Source organism: Capricornis sumatraensis, chromosome 13 (genome assembly GCF_032405125.1).
Source record: "Capricornis sumatraensis isolate serow.1 chromosome 13, serow.2, whole genome shotgun sequence".
Taxonomy (NCBI): Eukaryota; Metazoa; Chordata; class Mammalia; order Artiodactyla; family Bovidae; genus Capricornis; species Capricornis sumatraensis.
The window spans coordinates 64,090,442-64,109,985 of NC_091081.1; the positions used below are offsets into that span (position 1 = coordinate 64,090,442).

At 38.7% G+C, this 19,544-nt stretch overlaps 1 protein-coding gene across 1 annotated transcript in view; it reads left to right on the forward strand.

Annotated features, from left to right (window-relative positions):
- The window catches only part of ECT2L (epithelial cell transforming 2 like), a 64,691-nt gene that overhangs the window by 23,789 nt on the left and 21,358 nt on the right, over window positions 1-19,544 (forward strand). The window contains exons 4-11 of the mRNA XM_068985464.1: window positions 2,141-2,393; window positions 3,207-3,375; window positions 4,114-4,252; window positions 6,353-6,521; window positions 7,157-7,285; window positions 12,768-12,860; window positions 14,404-14,586; window positions 16,041-16,144. Coding sequence (XP_068841565.1) covers window positions 2,141-2,393; window positions 3,207-3,375; window positions 4,114-4,252; window positions 6,353-6,521; window positions 7,157-7,285; window positions 12,768-12,860; window positions 14,404-14,586; window positions 16,041-16,144 — 1,239 coding nt within the window. The remainder of the gene's footprint in view (window positions 1-2,140; window positions 2,394-3,206; window positions 3,376-4,113; window positions 4,253-6,352; window positions 6,522-7,156; window positions 7,286-12,767; window positions 12,861-14,403; window positions 14,587-16,040; window positions 16,145-19,544) is intronic.

Genomic DNA, 19,544 nt, shown 5'->3' on the forward strand with positions numbered 1-19,544 from the left:
AACTTTGAAAATGTTCCATTGTTCTCTGGCTTTCATAATTATTTTGAAAAGTAGGGGGTTTTATTGTTGGTCCTTGAAAGGTAGTTTCTGTTTTCTCTAGCTTCTTTTAGGATCTTTTTCTCTGTCTTTGGTTTTCTGCAAGATCCCCTGGGGGAGGAAAGGACAACCCATTCCAGTATTCTTGCCTAGGAAATCCTATGGATAGAGGAGGCTGATGGCCACAGTCCATGGGGTTGCAAAGAGTCAGACACGACTTAGTGACTGAGCAACATGCACAGAGAGGTGTGTGCATGTGTGTGTGTGTGTGTGTGTGTAGTTATCCTATTTTGTATTTGGCACTGATTTATAAATTGGAGATTTTATGTCTTTTACCAACTTTGCAAATTCTCAGATTCTGTCTCTTCATATATTGCTTTTGCTCCACTTTTTCTTTTTTTCTTCTGGGTTTCAATTTATTACATTGATTCACCATGTCCCATAAGGTTCATATTCTTTTATGTGTCTTTTCCATTGTTCTGGCTTTCAGTGTTTTAGTCTGGATTTTTCTTCTGGCCTAGCTTTCAGTGTACTAATTATCTTTTCCAGTTCAGTTCAGTCGTCTCTGACTCTTTGCGACCCCCTGAACCTCAGCACGCCAGGCCTCCCTGTCCATCGCCAACTCCTGGAGTTCACCCAAACCCATGTCCATCGAGTCAGTGATGCCATCCACCCATCTCATCCTCTGTCCTCCCCTTCTCCTCTTGCCCTCAATCTTTCCCAGCATCAGGGTCTTTTCAAATGAGTCAGCTCTTCGCATCAGGTGGCCAAAGTATTGGAGTTTCAGCTTCAACATCAGTCCTTCCAATGAACACCCAGGACTGATCTCCTTTAGGATGGACTAGTTGTATCTCCTTGCAGTCCAAGGGACTCTCAAGAGTCTTCTCTCCAACACCACAGTTCAAAATTATCTTTTTAGCTGGATTCTAATTTGCTTTTAAACTTGTCCCTTGAATTCTAAATTTGTTATTATATTTTTCAGTTTTAGAGTGTTGGTCTGATTACTTTGCCAAAATTTTCCATCCAGCCATTTAATTTCTCAAGTGTATTAACTACAAGTTTGTTTTTTTTTAAGTTCGTGCCTGATGATTACAAATTTTGGATCTCCTGAGGGTCTCTATTTACTAAAAAACAAAAGAAGAAAAAAACAATTCTTGTCTTTTTTGTGTGCTTGCTATTTTTGGTTGAGTACCAAATATTTCATATAAAAAATTGATGCAATAATTTGAGTCTCCAGATGATCTTATCTTCCTCCAGAGAGAACTTGCTTCTGGCATTTGGTTAGGCTAGGAATAGCTTATTTAAATCCAATCAGAGAATGAGATATTTCAAAGCTAGTTTCAACCTAATTCTTTGTCCATACTGAAAAGGATCTCAGCTAAAATCCAGGTGTCATTACCAAGGCTATTCTCCTTTGTGGACTCTGAACGTTTCCTCTCTTCCTTGCAAGAATCCTTACGTCTTAAGATGTTAAGAAGTTCTTAACCTCTTCTAAATCTTTCAGTCACAACTTCCTGCTCTGCTTCTCAGCCTTAGTTTTGCTTTGGAACTGTCAAATGTCTTGAAGTGAAAAGTGAGACTGAATCAGGATATTACTTTTCTGGGTTTCCTTCCTCTAAGGTCTTGGTTATACAAGTCCTTATTGAATTGGTAGCTTAAGTAATTGTTTTATAGTATTTTGTCTAGATATTTGATTAGATAAAACCACATGAAATTTGCTGTTTTCATATCTCAAAACTGGTTGCATATTGGCAGTATTATATGGGTCAGTCAGAGTTGTTCCCAGTGCAAAGGTTGATGTTAAACAAATAACCATACCGTCGCTAGAAGCAGAATTCTCAGAATCTGGTGCATATGCTATGGGAGCATTGAATAAGTGTACAAAGATGACTAATACATATATTCATATAAAATATTATGTTCATCAAATAATATTTTTCCTATGGAGTAAGGTATGCATCTTATTTCTCAGAATCAAGTTTAGATGGCAATTCAACTGCACTAAAAATCTCAATGTAATAAGAAAAAATTATCTATGTGCCTAAAAAGATTAATTCTAGGAAACGGTCCTCGCAACTCATCTTTCTCGTTTCTTTTTCTGAAGGATTGCTTATGGATGCCCAAATGCATTAAATTTGGATGGTTTCTGCCCTATACGCCAACAGATAATGAGTACGGTGCTTGGAAACACCATTACATTGCTTGTGTGTCCAACTTAGATTGGCTAACCCCTAGAGAAGCTGCTGCTGTTTATGGGACTCTGAATGAACCCAAAACAGAAAATGAAGAGCTACAGGAGAGGCAAAGAGAAAGGTGTCTAAGGAAAATAATTTGGGAGAAAATTGCACTACATAAGAGTGAGTAGCATTTTACAACTTTATGTCTTAGCCAAGTATTGTAGAAACCAATGGATTTACATACAAATTCCCACAGAAGAGGATAGCACCGTCTTCATGAAATAGCCTATAGGAGGCATTCTTTAAAGTATGTCAGGGAAAGCTCTCTATTCTTTACTATTAACTAAGAAAAGCAAAAAGATTTCCAATGAAATATGTAAGGTTAAATGCCAGTGCCTCCATGAGACTAAAGGTAAGGAGAGAGAAGCGCAAGCACAGGCAAAAGCAAATAAATGCATTCAGGACAATTCAGAAGAATTAGTCTTGGTGACAACATAGGAAAAATGAAAATGGAAATGGAAGCAAGAATGACTTTTTTTTTTTTTAAGGTGAAAAGGGAGAAGGGATGAGACATGCTCTCAGCTAAGCCCTCTGATCTGCGCAGTATGTAATTAGCAAACCTGATCTGAGTTCTCCCATCTTGCTTTTTCACTGACTCACCCTCTGTGAGACTGTATGTAACAAATGGGAAATTTACTTGAAGCCAAGAAGAAAGGCAAAAATGATGTGAAGCCTACAAATTGATGAACTGGTTTCTACAAGAAAAGAGTTGCTTATTCTCTGAGCTTTGTTTCTTGACCTGAAGTGACTGGTAACTTGCAGCTACAGAGCGGAGAGGATAAGAGAACCAAAGAGAGTCTGTAAAATGGCTGTAATTACTGCCATCTGGAATACTGCCCTGGTACAGCTTTAATTTTGATGGCTTTATCTGTGTAGACTTGGCTGGGAGAAGCTTGAAGTAAACAGCCAAGCCTGCTGCTGTTTGTTTTTCAGAGGAGTTGTTCAAAGTTCGACCCCCTTGGGTGAGTGGAACACACTGCTCTAGATTGTTCAAATCCAAATGCCAACCACGTCTCTCCCAGACTGTGAGGGATCGAGTGGGATTACACGAAACTTTGGAGAAACAGCTTGTTTTGTCATCTTTAGAATCTTTGCCCAAGCGGTAAGCAAACCTTCATCTGCTGAAGGTTCAGCACCTTCCCATGATACCAAGAATTCATTCTAGAATAATTTAGCTAACATGCAGTGGTCTTGTATAATTAAATCACTCTTATCCTATAAAATAGCAACAGAAATAGTTTCTTAATCTTCAACAACAGTGGTCTTGAACATGCTTTCTGAAGTAAATATTTAACATTCAAAATTTACATTTCAAATATTCTTAGCTCTGCAAAGAAGCTATATTGTGGATGTAGCAGTTTTTCTGTGTGAAGTTATTGAGCAAAAATAACATTTTTCTAGAATTATTTTTTTTTAATGGAGTAAGTATATCTGAATGGTGGTGGGGATGAGGCAGCTGTAGAAATAATGGGCATTATTTGAAAAAACCATGAGGCCCAGGTGGTTAGGGAAATTTAAAATATCTTGGCTGCTTCCTTTTCAAATGTTGTTTTGAACCCTTTAGTATGTCAGTACATTGGTTTTAAGTGCCCTACAAGAGTAAGTTCCAAGAACACATTCTAGCATCCCTTGAAGACAGGAGGAGACACCCAGTGGGCAGCTTTGATCCCACTCACCCAGGAGTCCCCTTTGCTGACATCCCTGAAAACCACAGGGAGAGACCAAGGGCCTGAAGCCGCTTGCCTTGTACAGAGAACTGATGCCCAGAGGACACAATGGTGTTCACTTATCAAACTAGAGAAAATAAAAACTTCACTTTTCCCCCCTCTTTTCCTTACAGAAGCAACATTTCTGGATGCCATTCCTACCCTTTATTATCGAAGAAAAGTTGGCGTGGAGTTTATAAAAATGACAGCAGTTCTTCAAATGCTCTTCAGCCACACTTCATATTAATATCATCTCGGATTCCTGCATATGAGGTACAGTGGGTTAGGAGGCCAGCCCTTCTCTGAATTGGGTTTTTTAATCTCCCCTAGAGTAGACGTATGGCAATCTTTTGGTCACCATGTGTATGAAAATGATTCTTCTTCTAAAAGGAAAGCTGTCTGATCTAAGTGGAAATGTACAGACCCAAATAGTTTTAAAAATCAGAAGCAATAAAAATAACCATAAATCAAAAATTTTTTTAAGTATTAAAGGCCCAACTGCCTTGCTTTCAGGGGTCCAATAAATTTTTGTTGAATTCAATTTTTTGCCCCTAATCCACAAAAGAGCAAAGTGATACAAATTATTTTCAAATTTCTTTGGAATGACCAAGGAGTTTAATAATATCTTGTAACTAGCATTTCTAAAAAGAAAACTGTCAGAAATCTATTTTGTGATCTACTTAATGAAGGTGACTTTAAATGAAAATATGCTCTTTCTATAATGAAGTTATACATTTTAAATTTTAATGTGAATAAGAAAAAAGCACAAAGAAGACATAGGAAGTATGTATACTGAGTATGCATGTATATGTACATATGCATGCATTGATACACACATAGGCATATATGTAAAGGATGGCATTAGTAGACTGTATTTGTTGGCTTACTTAGAAAGTTCTTGCAAAAAATTCTTATTTGTAAGAAAATGGTTGCTTTCAAGGTATGAAATCACTTCACTGTTGAACATCTAGGAATTGACTTTGATCATTTACAATGGGCTAGCTTAATGGATCCATATGAAAGCAAGATCAGAGTTTGATCTCCACGTGGGCCGTAGATAGTTTCTCTAATGTTTAAAATGCCTCATGCTGGGCACAGAGGATAACTGATGACAGAGTAAGAGTGAATAAAGTGCAATTGAATAAATCCATGATCCTGTTTGTCTTCTTTATGTAAGACTATGCTAGACTCACTCATTTGACTGTGAGTGTAATGGAGGTTTAGGTAAAAACCACGAAACCATATGGTAGTTCTCTATTGAGTTGAACTGTGATCTCCAGAAAGTGGCATGAGGTTTCGGGAAAAATCAATGCCTTCAATGACTTTCCAACCTGACTGCTGCTAAGGAATTAACTTTATCAAAGTGAAAAGTTTATTTGGTTGGTTGTTGAATTCAAAGAACAGTGGTTTTAGCATTTATTTAATACTAAATAAATATTTAGTATTGATTACTATTTATAAATATTTTGTATTTAGTATTAATACTAAATAAATATTGATCATTCAAAAATTTATAATTAAGAGAAAAACAAAATCTATTTAAGAAGTCCATTTACAAAATTACATAATTTTATTACTTTAGTGTGTGTGTCACTGTGCATGGGTGTGTATAAAGATAAAAAAACTGGAAGAAAATAATTCATTAGTGTTTTTTTGAGTGTTGGAATTACAAATGCACTCAAATTTCCCCTGTTAGAAAAGAAACAAAATAATTTTAAAAAGAAACTGCTGCTCTGCTGCTTAGTCGCTTCAGTCATGTCCGACTCTGTGCGACCCCATAGACGGCAGCCCACCAGGCTCCCCAGTCCCTGGGATTCTCCAGGCAAGAACACTGGAGTGGGTTGCCATTTCCTTCTCCAATGCATGAAAGTGAAAAGTGAAAGTGAAGTGCCGACTCTTAGCGACCCCATGGACTGCAGCCTACCAGGCTCCTCTGTCCATGGGATTTTCCAAGCAAGAGTACTAGAGTGCGGTGCCATTGCCTTCTCCCAAAAAGAAACTAGTGATGGGGAAAACTTATCATCTTCCTCCTATAATTTCTGAAGAAAAACAATAGTCTTCAAAAATCACAGATTACATAGTCACTGTTTTTAATTTATTAAGAAGAATTCTAAAGTAACAGGCTTTCCTGGTGGCTCAGCTGGTAAAGAATCTGCCTATAATGCAGGAAACCTGGGTTCGATCCCTGGGTCGGGAAGATCCCCTGGAGAAGGAAATGGCAACCCACTCCAGTATTCTTACCTGGAGAATTCCACAGACAGAGAAGGCTTGTGGGCTACAGTCCATGGAATCGCAAAGTTGGACATGACTGAGTGAGTAACACATTCTAAAGTAATGGGCTTTGGTTCCTACTGGTCTGGTTTTGTTTTCTAGATGGTGGCGAACAGTGTTAGAGCAGGTATCATTTCTGTGGTGTATGAACACAGTGGCCTAACCTTGGAGACCCTACTTTATCTCATAGAAAAAGCTCTGGATGGGCAGATGGCACAGAGTGTGGGAATATTCAGTGACGGAGATAGCAGAGAAATCAACTTACTCCAAGGTAAGACTGGGGATTGGGAAGAAAAATTTGCACTGAGGTAGCGTTTGTCCACAATTTTAGGAGGTTGATATCCCAGCTCAAAAAAATCAGGCAGGAGGAGTTCTTCTTACTCCTTTCTTTACTGGGGCTTGGGAAGGCAGTCTCCAGGACTCCGTTAGAAATCACTGCAGACTAGCTGAATCATCACATTCAATTCCCAGGAGGTGAAAGGTACAGTGAAGTTTCCCATGCCTGGGAGCCTTCTTACTTCTGCTCTTGAGGACTTATTTATTGATTGGCAATCATGGGAAACATTTCCACTTTGGAACTTTGTTGCAAAGTCCTAGGACTTGACTGGCCATTGACCAACCATGCTGTGAGCCTGGTAACTCACACTGCTGCCCCACGGAAGCAGAGACACAATGTCCTTAACCTAAGCATTCAGTGTCTAATAAATCCAGGACAGGAGGAGAGTGTTGTCATGTTGGAGTCCAGTGGTACCTTCTGTGTCCTAACATGGTGCCATCATTGAAGCAGAGATGCCCTGCAGATCTTGGCCTTACAAGCAGATGTTGGGTTTTTGAACCTCTGTATTTTCACAACACAAACTGCTAATAGCTTCTGTTAATGTGACATTTTGATTTCCTCCCCCTCAGGCTATAAAATTGGTATTAAAAATTTATTGAGGCCTGAAGTGAGAGACTTCTGGGAAAAATTAGGAAGCTATGTGGCCCCCAAAGAAGAAGGGGGTCACGTGGACCTCTTTGTACCACTTGGAGCATCAGGTCAGTTTTGAGAGTTAGTGGTCATACCTACTTTGTGATGATATTTCATGGATTTATAAAATGTCCTCAATTCAAATAACTAAGTTACATTTATTTTTTATTTTTTCTCCTTATACTTCACATACTCAGATATTTAGGGGGAAAGGACATCAAGGTTAGTGGTCAGAGTAAGCTGTCCCTAAAGAAACAGTCATTAGTGGTAAAAGCTAACCAGAAAAATTATTTGTTTCTTCTGGAAAACACAGTAAAATCAGCCTCCACAGTACAGGTGAAAATCCCAGACCAGCACTGGGACCATCATCAGCCTGTATGAGGAAACTTTCCCTGTTGGGTTCAGAATCTGGAAGGAGTGGGCATGAACTTGGTGACCAGGGACCTGGACTTGAATTACACTCATGTGACTTGAGCTGTGTGGTCTTAGGCAAGTTTGTGGACCTCTGTTTCCTCATATGAAAGTTAGGATAATAGTACCTTACCTTATCGGACTTGTGAATATCAAAATGCATATAAAATACTTAAATGTTGGAGTATTTAAAAATGATGAAGTGCCTTGTAAAGATGAGTGTGGTAACTTATCATTTTAAGTGCCTGTCTAATATCAGCCATATTTAACATAAAAGCTGTGCTTTTATGAATTCATGGGCTATGTTTTTTTGTTTATTTCTTTGTTGTTGCTTTTTAGCCAAGCAGAACATGGGAAAGGAAGTGTGGAATTAAAGTTTCTCAAACTGTTTCTTGCTACCCATTCCTTAGGGAACTTAAATTTAGTTCTTAATCCTTGGATTTCATTGGACTATTCAATACATACAAAGCATGACTCTGGCAGGATTTCTCTAGGCAAAGGAAGTATAGGAAGGAGTTTAAAAGAAAAAGAAGTACAAATTATTGTTAAAAAAATAGTTTTTACAATTACAAGTGTATAATCTCAATTATGTAGGAAATAGGGACAGACAACTCTAGAAGAAAATATAGCACACTATTAACACTGTCTAGATCTGTTATTTCAAATTTTCTTTTAAAATCAATTTGAAAAGGCTAAGTTACAAAGAATGTGGAAGGTGTGACCCCAATGTTTAAAATCTGTGTATGTGACAGGGAGGGTGGTAGTGGGGCGTGTGTATAAGAAGGGTTTGGAAGCATATATACCATTGAGCTGACTATAGTTGGATAATATTAGTGAGTTTTCCTTTCTTTTATAGTTTCCTTTTTCTTTGATCTTTTTTTTTGGTCTCTATTTTCTGTAGTGAATTAGTATTACTTTTAAAATGAGAGCAAAACAAATTTTTTAATGGGAGTAGGGGGAAAAAAGGATGTTAAAAAGTAATGTATTGAAAGGCAAAGAGAATATGGGCAAAAGGGGGAAAGAACAGTAGATTTAGTGACACAAAAATGGTCTCAAGTGAAACTTAATGGTACGCAAACAATAGATTTCCCATTACCATTCTGGGTCCCCAGGTCATCCCTGAACTTCCCATCAAATATAATTTCTCCTGGATGAACCATCAAGACCCTGGTTCAGTCAGAAGGCCCTGGCTTCTCAGTCAAAAATCTTCCACCACCTCAGGAATCACTGTGGAGCCTGTCAGCCCTGTAGCTGTACCTCCTCCGAAATCCTGATCTTAAGCACTTTTCTCTGAGTACCACTTCCAAATTGTGTCCTCAAATATTCCCACTCTATTGGTTCTTTGCCTGAGGATCTCCAATCCACGTACTCCCACTTACTCACTCTCCATCACCATGCCTTCGACCTTGGTTCCTTCCTCATTAAACCTAGATTTCCTGGTTTGTCATTATCATCTCTCTTGCAAAGAAACTAAACTTCTTTTTTGCTGGCCAAACCCCAGTTTATTTGGCTAAATCCCAGTGCCGGTTGGAGAAGGAAATGGCAACCCACTCCAGTGTTCTTGCCTGGAGAATCCCAGGGACCAGGGAGCCTGGTGGGCTGCCATCTATGGGGTTGCACGCAGTCGGACACGACTGAAGCGACTTAGCAGCAGCAGCAATGCCAGTTAGAACACAACCTTCTGCGTAATCTATGCCTGCCAGTGCTGAAGCAGCTGAAGACTGTTGGAAAGAGTAATACAACTGTTCTTACTGATCTAGCTTTAATGCCATAAATACCAAATGGGATTGGAGCTCTGATAAGCAATCCTACCACATTTCCTTGGTAAATTCATTTTCCTACTCTTTAATGACTGTCACCCCTTCTCCTCTTTAGTCAATCTTTCAATAACCCTCTCTCTCACTTGTTGATTTCACCATTTACTTCCCTAAGGAAACCCCTTAATATACCTCCCACCACAAAAACCACCATCTATCCAACCTCTTACATTCATCCTGTCTTCCCTTCTGTTATGGTGAAAGAAGCACCCCTGCTTGAATCAAACATCAGCTACACCACTTGGACACTGGATTGCACCGCTTTCACCTTCTCAAGACATCACTCCTATGCTCAAATCCACCCCTAGAGCCTCAATCTTCTCTTTCTATTGGATTAATCCGATCAGATCAAGAACACCTGTAGTAGCTCCTCCACTCCCCCTCCCCCCTGCGAGACCATAAACTTTCTCTCATGTGAGTTGACTATACCAATGGCTCTCAAATTTTTGATGTGTATTTGACTCACCTAGACGACTTGTTGCAATCCACATTGCTGGGTCCCACGCTAATGTTTCGGATTCAGGTCTGGCATGGGAGCTGAGAATTTGGTGGTGCTGATGCTGCTGATCCCAGAGCCACACTTGGAGAACTACTGATATAGCTCAGAGGTCCCCAACCTTTTCGGCAGCAGGGACCGATTTTGTGGAAAACAGTTTTTCCATGCACCAGAAGTGGGGGTTTTGGGATGATTCAAGCATATTACATTTATTGCGCACTTTGCTTCGAATCTAATGCTTTCACTGATCTGACAGAAGGTACCAGTCCACAGCCGGGAGGTTGGGGATCCCTGGTCTAGCTGACTGCTTCTACCTTCCTCACCTCTCACTTGCCCACCTCCCAAGCTGCTCCACATGGTCTCAGTCTACCAAAGCCACTTTTGGAAGGCTATAAACGACTCCCATGTGCCCAAATCCAGCAGTCCCTTCCCTATCTGCACCTTGCCCTGACCTCTCAGGGGCGTTTGAGGTGGATGAATACTCTTCCTCAAAACTCTTCTTCCCTTGGTTTCCTAAGACCATCCACTCCTTGTTTTCCTCCTACCTCAGCAATCTGTTCCCCTCAGTCTCTTTTGCTGGCTCCTTCTCTTTGGCGAGGCCCTTAAATGTGTCCCAGGCTTGATCCCAGACTCATTATTTTCCATGACTACACTCTTCCCTTAGGGAGTCTCATTTATTCCTATGACTCTACGTTCAACCTGGATACTGAAGACTCCCAAATTTATGTCTCCATCTCTGAAATCTCTCAGCTGTAAACTCATCTAGCTTTTACTTGACATCTTCATGTGGGTGTTTAGTTTGCATGGCTAATAGGTGTCTCGAAGTTCACACACCTGAAACAGATTCTTGATTGCCTTGTATTACAAACCCACCCCTTTCCCAGAATTTCTCACGTAAGATCGCATTTTTCACCAGTTACTGATAAGCCAGAAACCTAAAACTTCTTTTTTTGGTGTTACTTACAAATTGTAAGCACTTTTATTAAGGTATAGTTGACATGAAGTATTTAAAGTGTGTAATTTGATAAATTTTGACATAAGTCTACACACCATGTGAAACCATAAAAGTCAAGATGATGAACACATTCATCATCCCCCAAAGTTTCTTCCTGCCACCTTGCAATTTCTCACTTTGCTTCTCCACTCCAACCAGAGGCAATCACTGATCTCACAATATATTAGTTTGTATTTTATAGAATTTTCTGTAAATGGAAGCATACAGTGCATTTTTTTGGTCAGGCTTCCGTCACTCCAGATATTTTAGATTTATCCATTCATCATGCTGGTATCAATGGTTCATTCCTTTTTACTACTGGGAATGATTATATTGTATAGTTTTACTACAGTTTGTTTATCCATTCACCTGTTGATAGATATTTGAGATCTTTCCAGTTTAAGACTTTTACAAGCAAAGCTGCTGTGAACATATGCTTTCATTTCTCTTGGGTAAATAAATACCTAGGAGTGGAATCACTGGTTTATATGATAGGTGTACGTTTAACTTAAAAAAAAAAAAAAAAAACCCAGCCAAACTTTTTCCAAAGTGGTTATGCCATTTTAGATTTCCACCCAGCTACCCAACACTCCAACACTTGGTAAGGTCAGCCTTCTTAATTTGAGCCATTGAAGTGTGTCCTGATATCTCTTCATAGTTTTAATTTGCATTTTCTCTAATGATCAGTGATGCTAAGCTTCTTTCCATGTGTTTATTTGCCATTTGTCCTCCTTGGTGAAGTGTCCATTCAAATCTTTTGCTCATTTTAAAATTTAGGGTTTTTGGCTTTTTACTGAGATATCTTTGTATATTCTGGGAAAGTTGTTGCAAATATTTTCTCCCACCCTATGACTTATCTTTTCCTTCTCTGAATGGTTTCTTTAGAAGACAAGAAATTCTTAATTTTGATAAAGTCTAATTTATCAGTCTTTATGTTTTATAGATTATGCTCTTGATGTCATATCTAAAAACTCTACCTAACCAAAGATCACTTCTATGATTTCTCCAAAATTATTTATAGTTTTAAGTTTGACATTTGAGTTTGTGATTCATTTGATTTATGTTTTTAAAAAAATAGAATGCCAGGTATGAATTGAAGTTCTTTAAAAAACACGTGGCTATCAAAATATTTCAGTACCATTTCTTGTAAAGACCATCCTTTTCCCAGTGGATTTTATTTGCATCTTAGTTGAAATCAGTTGACTATGAATGTATAGGTACTCTTATGACCTTGCTGTAATTTCATTGATCTATTCGTCATTGGAAACATTAGATACAAATAAGTGACAGACATCCCAATCTTTCAGCCACAACCATCTTGCTGCAAGCACCTGAAACAACTTGGAGTAATCCTTTACTCCTGGGCCACAAAGAATTAAAATACCTTACTCATAGTTTCATTTGAAGTAGTTTGATCTATATGCTGTGTCCCGGAAGAAGGGGTAAAATTAACGCTAAACTTTGACCACTTATTCCACTGTGTTTAACAGTTTTAAAACTATCCTCTTGCAGGAGACTTCGAGTCAGACTATTTTAGAAAATCTGTGTAGACTTTTCTGTCTTTGGCCTAATTCCAAATTTGAAAATAAGCACCAGGTCAAACTGTATCCCTCTTTCTCCACCCTGTTGTCAGTCTTCCTGAATGAAGTGTCTGGACTTCAGCATTGAGGGATGAACTGTAAAGCGTTGATGGACTATTCCATGAGGGATTTGAATTGAAGACAGACCTACAAGTGACCTTTCTTGGCCTGCTCATTAGTGCTTCTAAGTAGTATTTAACTGTTATGGCAAAACCTGTGAGTGAACTAATGAAAGTATTTTTGATTGTGCAGAGGCAGGAATAGAAGTTCTTTCTCAGCTGTCTCAACTGACTGGCACGTTATTTACTGCTCCCACTGGGATTGCCACTGGCTCTTACCAACATCGTAAGTGTGTATGCGTGCTGACTACTGTGTCCAATGATACCCACCAACTCCAGGATCACCAAGAACAAACATAGCTAATAATACTGGTTCTGGCAATGTCAATTACTGCCTTTCATTCCTGCTCTGAAGGAGTGCTGTCACTTCCCAAACTAGTTCATTTCTCATCACTCAGTCATTTGCTTAGAAGGGAATTATTATTACAAATATCTGCTTCAAACCATCATTTGCAAAAATACCAGCTTTAACAGTTAAACAAAGATGTAGCTGATCTAGAGAAATGTTAAGTACAGAGCACAATTTTCTTTGTAAAACATTATCAATGTGCTTTCATTTGGAAAAATGAATTGGAGCTATAAGTAGCTAGTGAAGGGGCTGGCTCAAGTTGCATTAAGGGAGAGGAAGAACAAAGAGAAATTACACTTGAAAGCAAAATTTCATTTAGATACTAAAGCTGCAACTATTGGATCAAAATGTAACATTGTCTGACCAACAAGAGTGAAATTGCTTTGCTATAATAATGTTAATCATTTTCCCCTTTAAAACTCTCACTTCCTATCAAACAGGAATGGGAGTGATGTAAAACTATATAAAGCTTACTTCTCTAGTCCTGAATGCTAAGTGCCTTTCAAGACAGGAAAGCTGGCATCATTGGGAGACTTGTAAGGGAGAAGATTCATGATGATACAACAAAAAGCACACTGACCTAATACAGTTTTGTAGCAGAACTTGCTTGTTAATTTTAGTTTACATAGCAGCAGCATCCAATGAGAGCATATTTGGCCCCATTCAGGGAGGAAATCAGCCTTGCAGAGTTAGCAAGGTGTAGACACTGCAGTTATAAAATGGGTTTTCATCTTTTTCTCCTCTGTCTCTTCTTCCTCCTTTTCCCACTCTTCTTCTCATTCTAGAACATGTTACAAATAGTTTCACGTTTGTCAGCAAAAAATGTGGAAAGAAAAATGAAACTATCCATTTAGGACAGAAAATCGAATTTCCCTTGGCCCTGTGTCATTTAGTCACAGATTTTCAAGGAAAGAAACTTTCTTAAGCACCCATTTCAGTACATGTAGAGATAATCTGTAGAGAGAGAGAGCAGCTGGACATGGTGTAAATAAGATGCCGGGTTGGCTCCAATGGAGATAACTTTTGGATGACATGATGGGGAAACCAGGTAAAATGTGGTTTTCCTGTATTTTTACTTTTTTAGGATGTGAACATAAAATAGTATATTCTTATTTGGAAGTCTATTCTGCTTTTGATGCAAAAATCCAGCAGCTATTTAATTTTACTTCAAATACGGTGTAAAATGTCAATCTTATCAAAGAGTAGATAGACATTTGAAATTATTCATTTTGTCCTTTTTGAGTTTCTAATTTTACCTTTGAAAGCAGACTATGGGTGTTTATCTTAGTCTTCTAATGAGAAAGGGTAATAAGCCTGATATAAACACAATTAAGGGTATTTTTTTTTCTATACTGTAAACAAGAAGAACTCTTTCATTTGAGCTTAAGTCTGTGATACTAAATGGAGAAAATAATGTCAGTTCTTAGTGACTGGCTGGGACGACAGTGGGAAACGTCACCCCCTTCCATCTACTTCAGCGAATCAAAGCTGCAGACATGGTCCAGCCTCACTGACTTCCTGGAAGACACCTTGAAATCAGTAAGGAAACAATTAAGTCCTCTCTTCAAGGAGCTGCAGAAGAACATCAGTGGCAGGATGATAGGTAAGAACTGTTGCAACTTCTGTCTCTGGTTAATTATGAAGCTTGTCACATATCCAGAGTGAATACAAACGTAGGAATGCAGAAGTAAAAACCTGACTGTTTATTGTCTTTGTTTTTCGTAGCTTCTTTCAGATATCATGAATATCCACGAAGAACAAATATATTCATCTTTAAAATGCTGAAGCAAGTTCCTGGTTTCTAATTTTACCATCTTATTAATTCTGTCAGTCAATTGTTTACCTTGGCAAATTCACTTTGCTAAGCCAGAGAGCTCTGTTCTTTTCCCTCTAAATTTGCTCTCAAAGTTAAGCACCAACATCCCAGTTAAGCATCTCTTAGACCACAGCACCCATTACTTAAATTGTTCTATAATTAAATTCTATGTATTTTCTTTCTAAAATATTTAATTTGGTGATGGGCTTCATGGACAGGCCTATTGGACATTATTGAATTTGTTTTCACATTTATACTTCTTACTCATGATCCAATTATCACAATAAAGACTTTTGGAAACAATGTCCTGTTTCAACTTTAGATCTTCATCTAAACCAGTCAGTTCTTCAAAATCAAGCACTTAAAAAAAAATATTTAGTAGGTTTTTCCTGAATCATTAACTGCCAACTCATTTTCCTCCCTAACTCTTCACATGTCTCTGAAGCACTGTACCAGTTAAGTCATTATATATCTATGTCTTACTTCTCTCTTCCCTTCCTCTGCCTTGCTCTGTCTATATAAGAGCTGTAACATACAAATATGCATGCAGGTATTTTATCTGTCAACATATGCCCATATCTCTTTGCATAAAGCAGGGATTTGTCTTTTTGGTTTTAACTCTACCACATTTAGTAGGTGTTCAGCTAATATTTAAAAGTTGTTATGAGGCTAAAAACAAGGAGGAATTATTTCTCCTGGTTCTTTCACAGATGTTAATGACTAGAGAGATAAATGAAAAGATTAACAGTAGAAGTGTTTTTTGATCATTGTATGTCACAAGGCACCAAAATCAAATGGAAAAAGGTTGCTTTTCAAATCAGTGCAAGTTGCTCAAAATATTTTAAAAATATAGGTGTCTGTATGTATGTTTGTATGTTACTCCCTATGGACTTAAAATATTTATAGAACTGAGCACAAAGATAATGCAGAATATAGAAGAGCTTTTGGTGGAATTGAGAATCTAAACTTTATTTAGGTTCATTTTTATATGTTCTTTCCCTGTCCAATTTATATATTTTATTCAATATCAACTTTGTCAGGGTGGGTACCTTTTATATGCTACACATTTAGACGCTTTTGCTCATTTTCTACTTTATCTTGATAATCTTCATGGCATAATAGAATTTTTATTCTTAGTCTGCATTTTTATCCACTGACAAGCAATTGTAAGGACTGAGTTTTCTTCTTGATCACATCTCTTAAATAAATTAATTACAAAGCATATGGACTTATATTTACAGGGCAATTTGTATTTGACACCATGAGTGTGGCTAACATTCTGAATAACCAAGAAATCATACAAGCTCTGGCAGATGGATTGATAGAACTTTCAAAAGAAAATTCTGTAAGTGTTCCTTTGAATAAAATAAGCTACAAAAACCCCAAAACTTAAATTTTAGTGTGCATTTACCACTTTATCCTTTAGGACACAATTCCTCAGAGAAATAGCATCAGTTTATGAAAACACTGAAAGAGTCTGAACCCAAGATGTATTATTACACAAAAATAGGAAAATCTTCTCGGTTATTTGATATTAATTATATGGTACACTGTTCTTGGGTTCTGCAACCATGGGTTCTGCACACTCAGATTCACCCAACCACATGTTGAAAATATTCATTTAAAAAAATTCCAGGGACTCGCCTGGTGGCTAAGACTTCATGCTGTCAATGCAGGGGACCTAAGTTCGTTCCCTGGTCATGATACTAGAACCCACATGCTGTAACTAAGACCTGGAGAAACCAATTAAATACATATTTTTTAATTCCAAAAGTTTCAAAAGGTGAGACTTGAATTTAGCCATGCATTGACAACTATTTACATAGTGTTTATACTGTACTAGTACTATAAGTAATTGAGAGATGATTTAAAGTATATGGGAGGGACTTCCCTGGTGGTCCAGTGGCTAAGACTCTGCACTCCCAATGCAGCGGGCCTGGGTTCAACCCCTTGTCAAGAAACTAAATCCTGAGAGCTGTAACTAAAGACTGAAAATCCCATGTGTAGCAACTAAGGCCCAGTGCAGGCCAAATAAATGAATAAATAAATATGTAAAGTATATGAGGGTGTTTCCCAGGTAGTGCAGTTGTAAAGAATCAGCCTGCCAGTGCAGAACATGCAAGAGACTTGGGTTCAATTCCTGGGTCGGGAAGATCCCCCAAAGTAGGAAATGGCAACACGCTCCCGTATTCTTGCCTAGAAAATTCCATGGACAGAGGAGCCTGGTGGGCTATAGTCCATGGGGTCACAAAGTGAAAGTAAAGTTGCTCAGTTGTGTGCGACTCTTTTTGATCCCACAGACTATAGCTTACCAGGCTACCCCATCCATGGAATTTTCCAGGCAAGAGTACTGGAGTGGGTTGCCATTTCCTTCTCCAGGGCATCTTCCTGACCTGGGGATCGAATCTGAGTCTCCCACATTGCAGGCAGATGCTTTAACCTCTGGGCACACGCACCAAAGTATATGGGAGAATGTCCTAGGTTATATGCAAGTACTACACCATTTTACATAAGGGACTTGAGTATCTGAGAATTTTGGTATCTGCAGAGGTCCTGAAGCAAATCCCTGTGCATAAGAATAATTGTTGCAGCCCTCAGTTCAGGGGAAGCTGAGAACAAGACAGGAATGGGATATTATCAACATACCTGATGCTATATAAGGCTTGTAGTTTTCCAAGAAACAGTTCTCAAATCCTTCCTTCCCAAAGTATAATTACTACTTCCTTGCAGTAATTATACTTTGTGGGGGATTTAACATTGCTTTTGGACACTTTCTCCTTATCCATCATGGTTTCAACTTGGCTTCCTGGGTAAGCACCAGACATCTCCTGGGCTCATGGCCCAGTGTGGAGCCTGAGGAGGTGCAGGTAGCCATGAATTTCTTCTCTGAAGACTCAACTCCCCAGTGCACTAGCCAACCCTCTCACAGGAGAATTCAGCTGATAATATGATCAGGGATGTTCACAGGGATAATCCTGAGGCCCTGAAATTCTCTGCAGTATTCTCAAACACCAAAGAATTATTCAATGTTTGATGTTGGTTCATGGTACTTATGCCACCAAATTATTTTAAAATAGCCTTGTATGATATAATTTTCATGGTGTTCAAACCTACAGCCTGAGAGGGAACCAGATTTGGGAGTCTCACCAGGGTGTTTTCCCCAAGAATTCTGCTGCTTGGAGGCTCTCTTCTTTCCCCTGTGACACACCAAAGTTGTCCTGTCCCCTTTCCTCCTCTGGCTAAGAGGCCAGTGTGGGCCACTTTGGTTCTGAAGACCTTGAGACCCTCCCACAAGACCTTGGCATCCTCACTGAACTGTGACAATAAGCTGAGAACCAAGATTAACCAGAAAGCCCCATTTATTGCCTCAAATAAGAGTTACTTTGTTTTCTAGACTTGTAAATTAGGTAGAAAGCTGAAAATGCTACTAGAAAATGTGTGCTCATATCTGCTGCACTCTTGTTGACCTGCATTTGAAGTAAAAATTCTTTTTTTGGGGGGGGGGTTGGTAATCTTTCAGGACAACCCTCTGGAATTTTTGTCATATTTTCTGCTAAAGAAATGTAGTAAAAAGAGCAAGCATTTTGAAGGAAATGTCATTCTGACAAAAAGTGACCCAAAGGCAACACACAGTTTGCTCACGAAGGTAAAAATTACTGTGGCATTTTTATGCTGTTGCTTCACTGTACAGTTTGAGAAATGTGCTTAAGAAACTCATAATCAGTAATGATAATTCTAACCTGAAAGCTTTCAATTTGTCATTTCTTGTAAGAACTTTATTTTCATGGATTTTTATTTTTAAAAGGGTGTTTTGTAGTTTTATAATGTTAGTAACACTTAATCTACTTGATTAGTGGATTACATGGCACCATGCTGATGAGAGTAACACTAGTTGACTCTTAGGGGAAGAACTGAATACTTGCATTCTGTCCAACGTAACCTAAAGAGATTTTTTTTTTTGCAGCCCAGGACACTTTTTTGGTGAAACTAAAAATGGTTCTTTTTCCTTTTAGTTGAGATTCAAATTCATAAAAGAAAAAAAAAGTGGGTTTGAAGCTAGTTCTTTAGTCGAGCAAAAATAATTTTGCCAGTACTATATTCAGAATATGTACATTCTTGGTTAAGTGAAGTAATATGGATTCAGGAAATACTGAAAATTGCATTGTCATTCAGAGAACTGATGTCTATGAAAATGCCATTTCATGCCCATTGGAAAAGCACCTATCTTTGATGATTGAAGGCTGGGGATGCCACCCCTAACACAAAGTCACCGTGGAGACTGTTAGGAGAAATAGACTTGTAAGTTCCCCTAGTAGCAAATGGTGTGTTGCCCTATTAACCTGATATTCTGGAAGACTTTGTTGCCCTGGCTTTACAGGACAGCACAGGGCAGGGAAAGGCAAACGGAGCACCACTGGGGCCACGTCCTCTCTGCCAAGCTGCCCTAGACTCACTCAGCAGAATGAAAGGCCTGCAGTTATGCAGCACCTGCCCTCTGTCTTTAGTAGACCATGCCTCTTAGCAGAACCCCTACTCCCTGAAGCAGCTTATTCTTCCCAACCACAAGCATCCTCTCCAGGAGGAGTCTTGACAAACACATTCCCAAGGACATCAAAGCCTTTAGATGTTAGAACCCTGCTTCCCTGTAGCCTGACCCCTAAACCTCTCTCTTAGGGAAACTCACAGACCATGTACTCATCAGGGTTCTCCAGAGAATCAGAACCAAAAGACCTGCTCTTGTTACA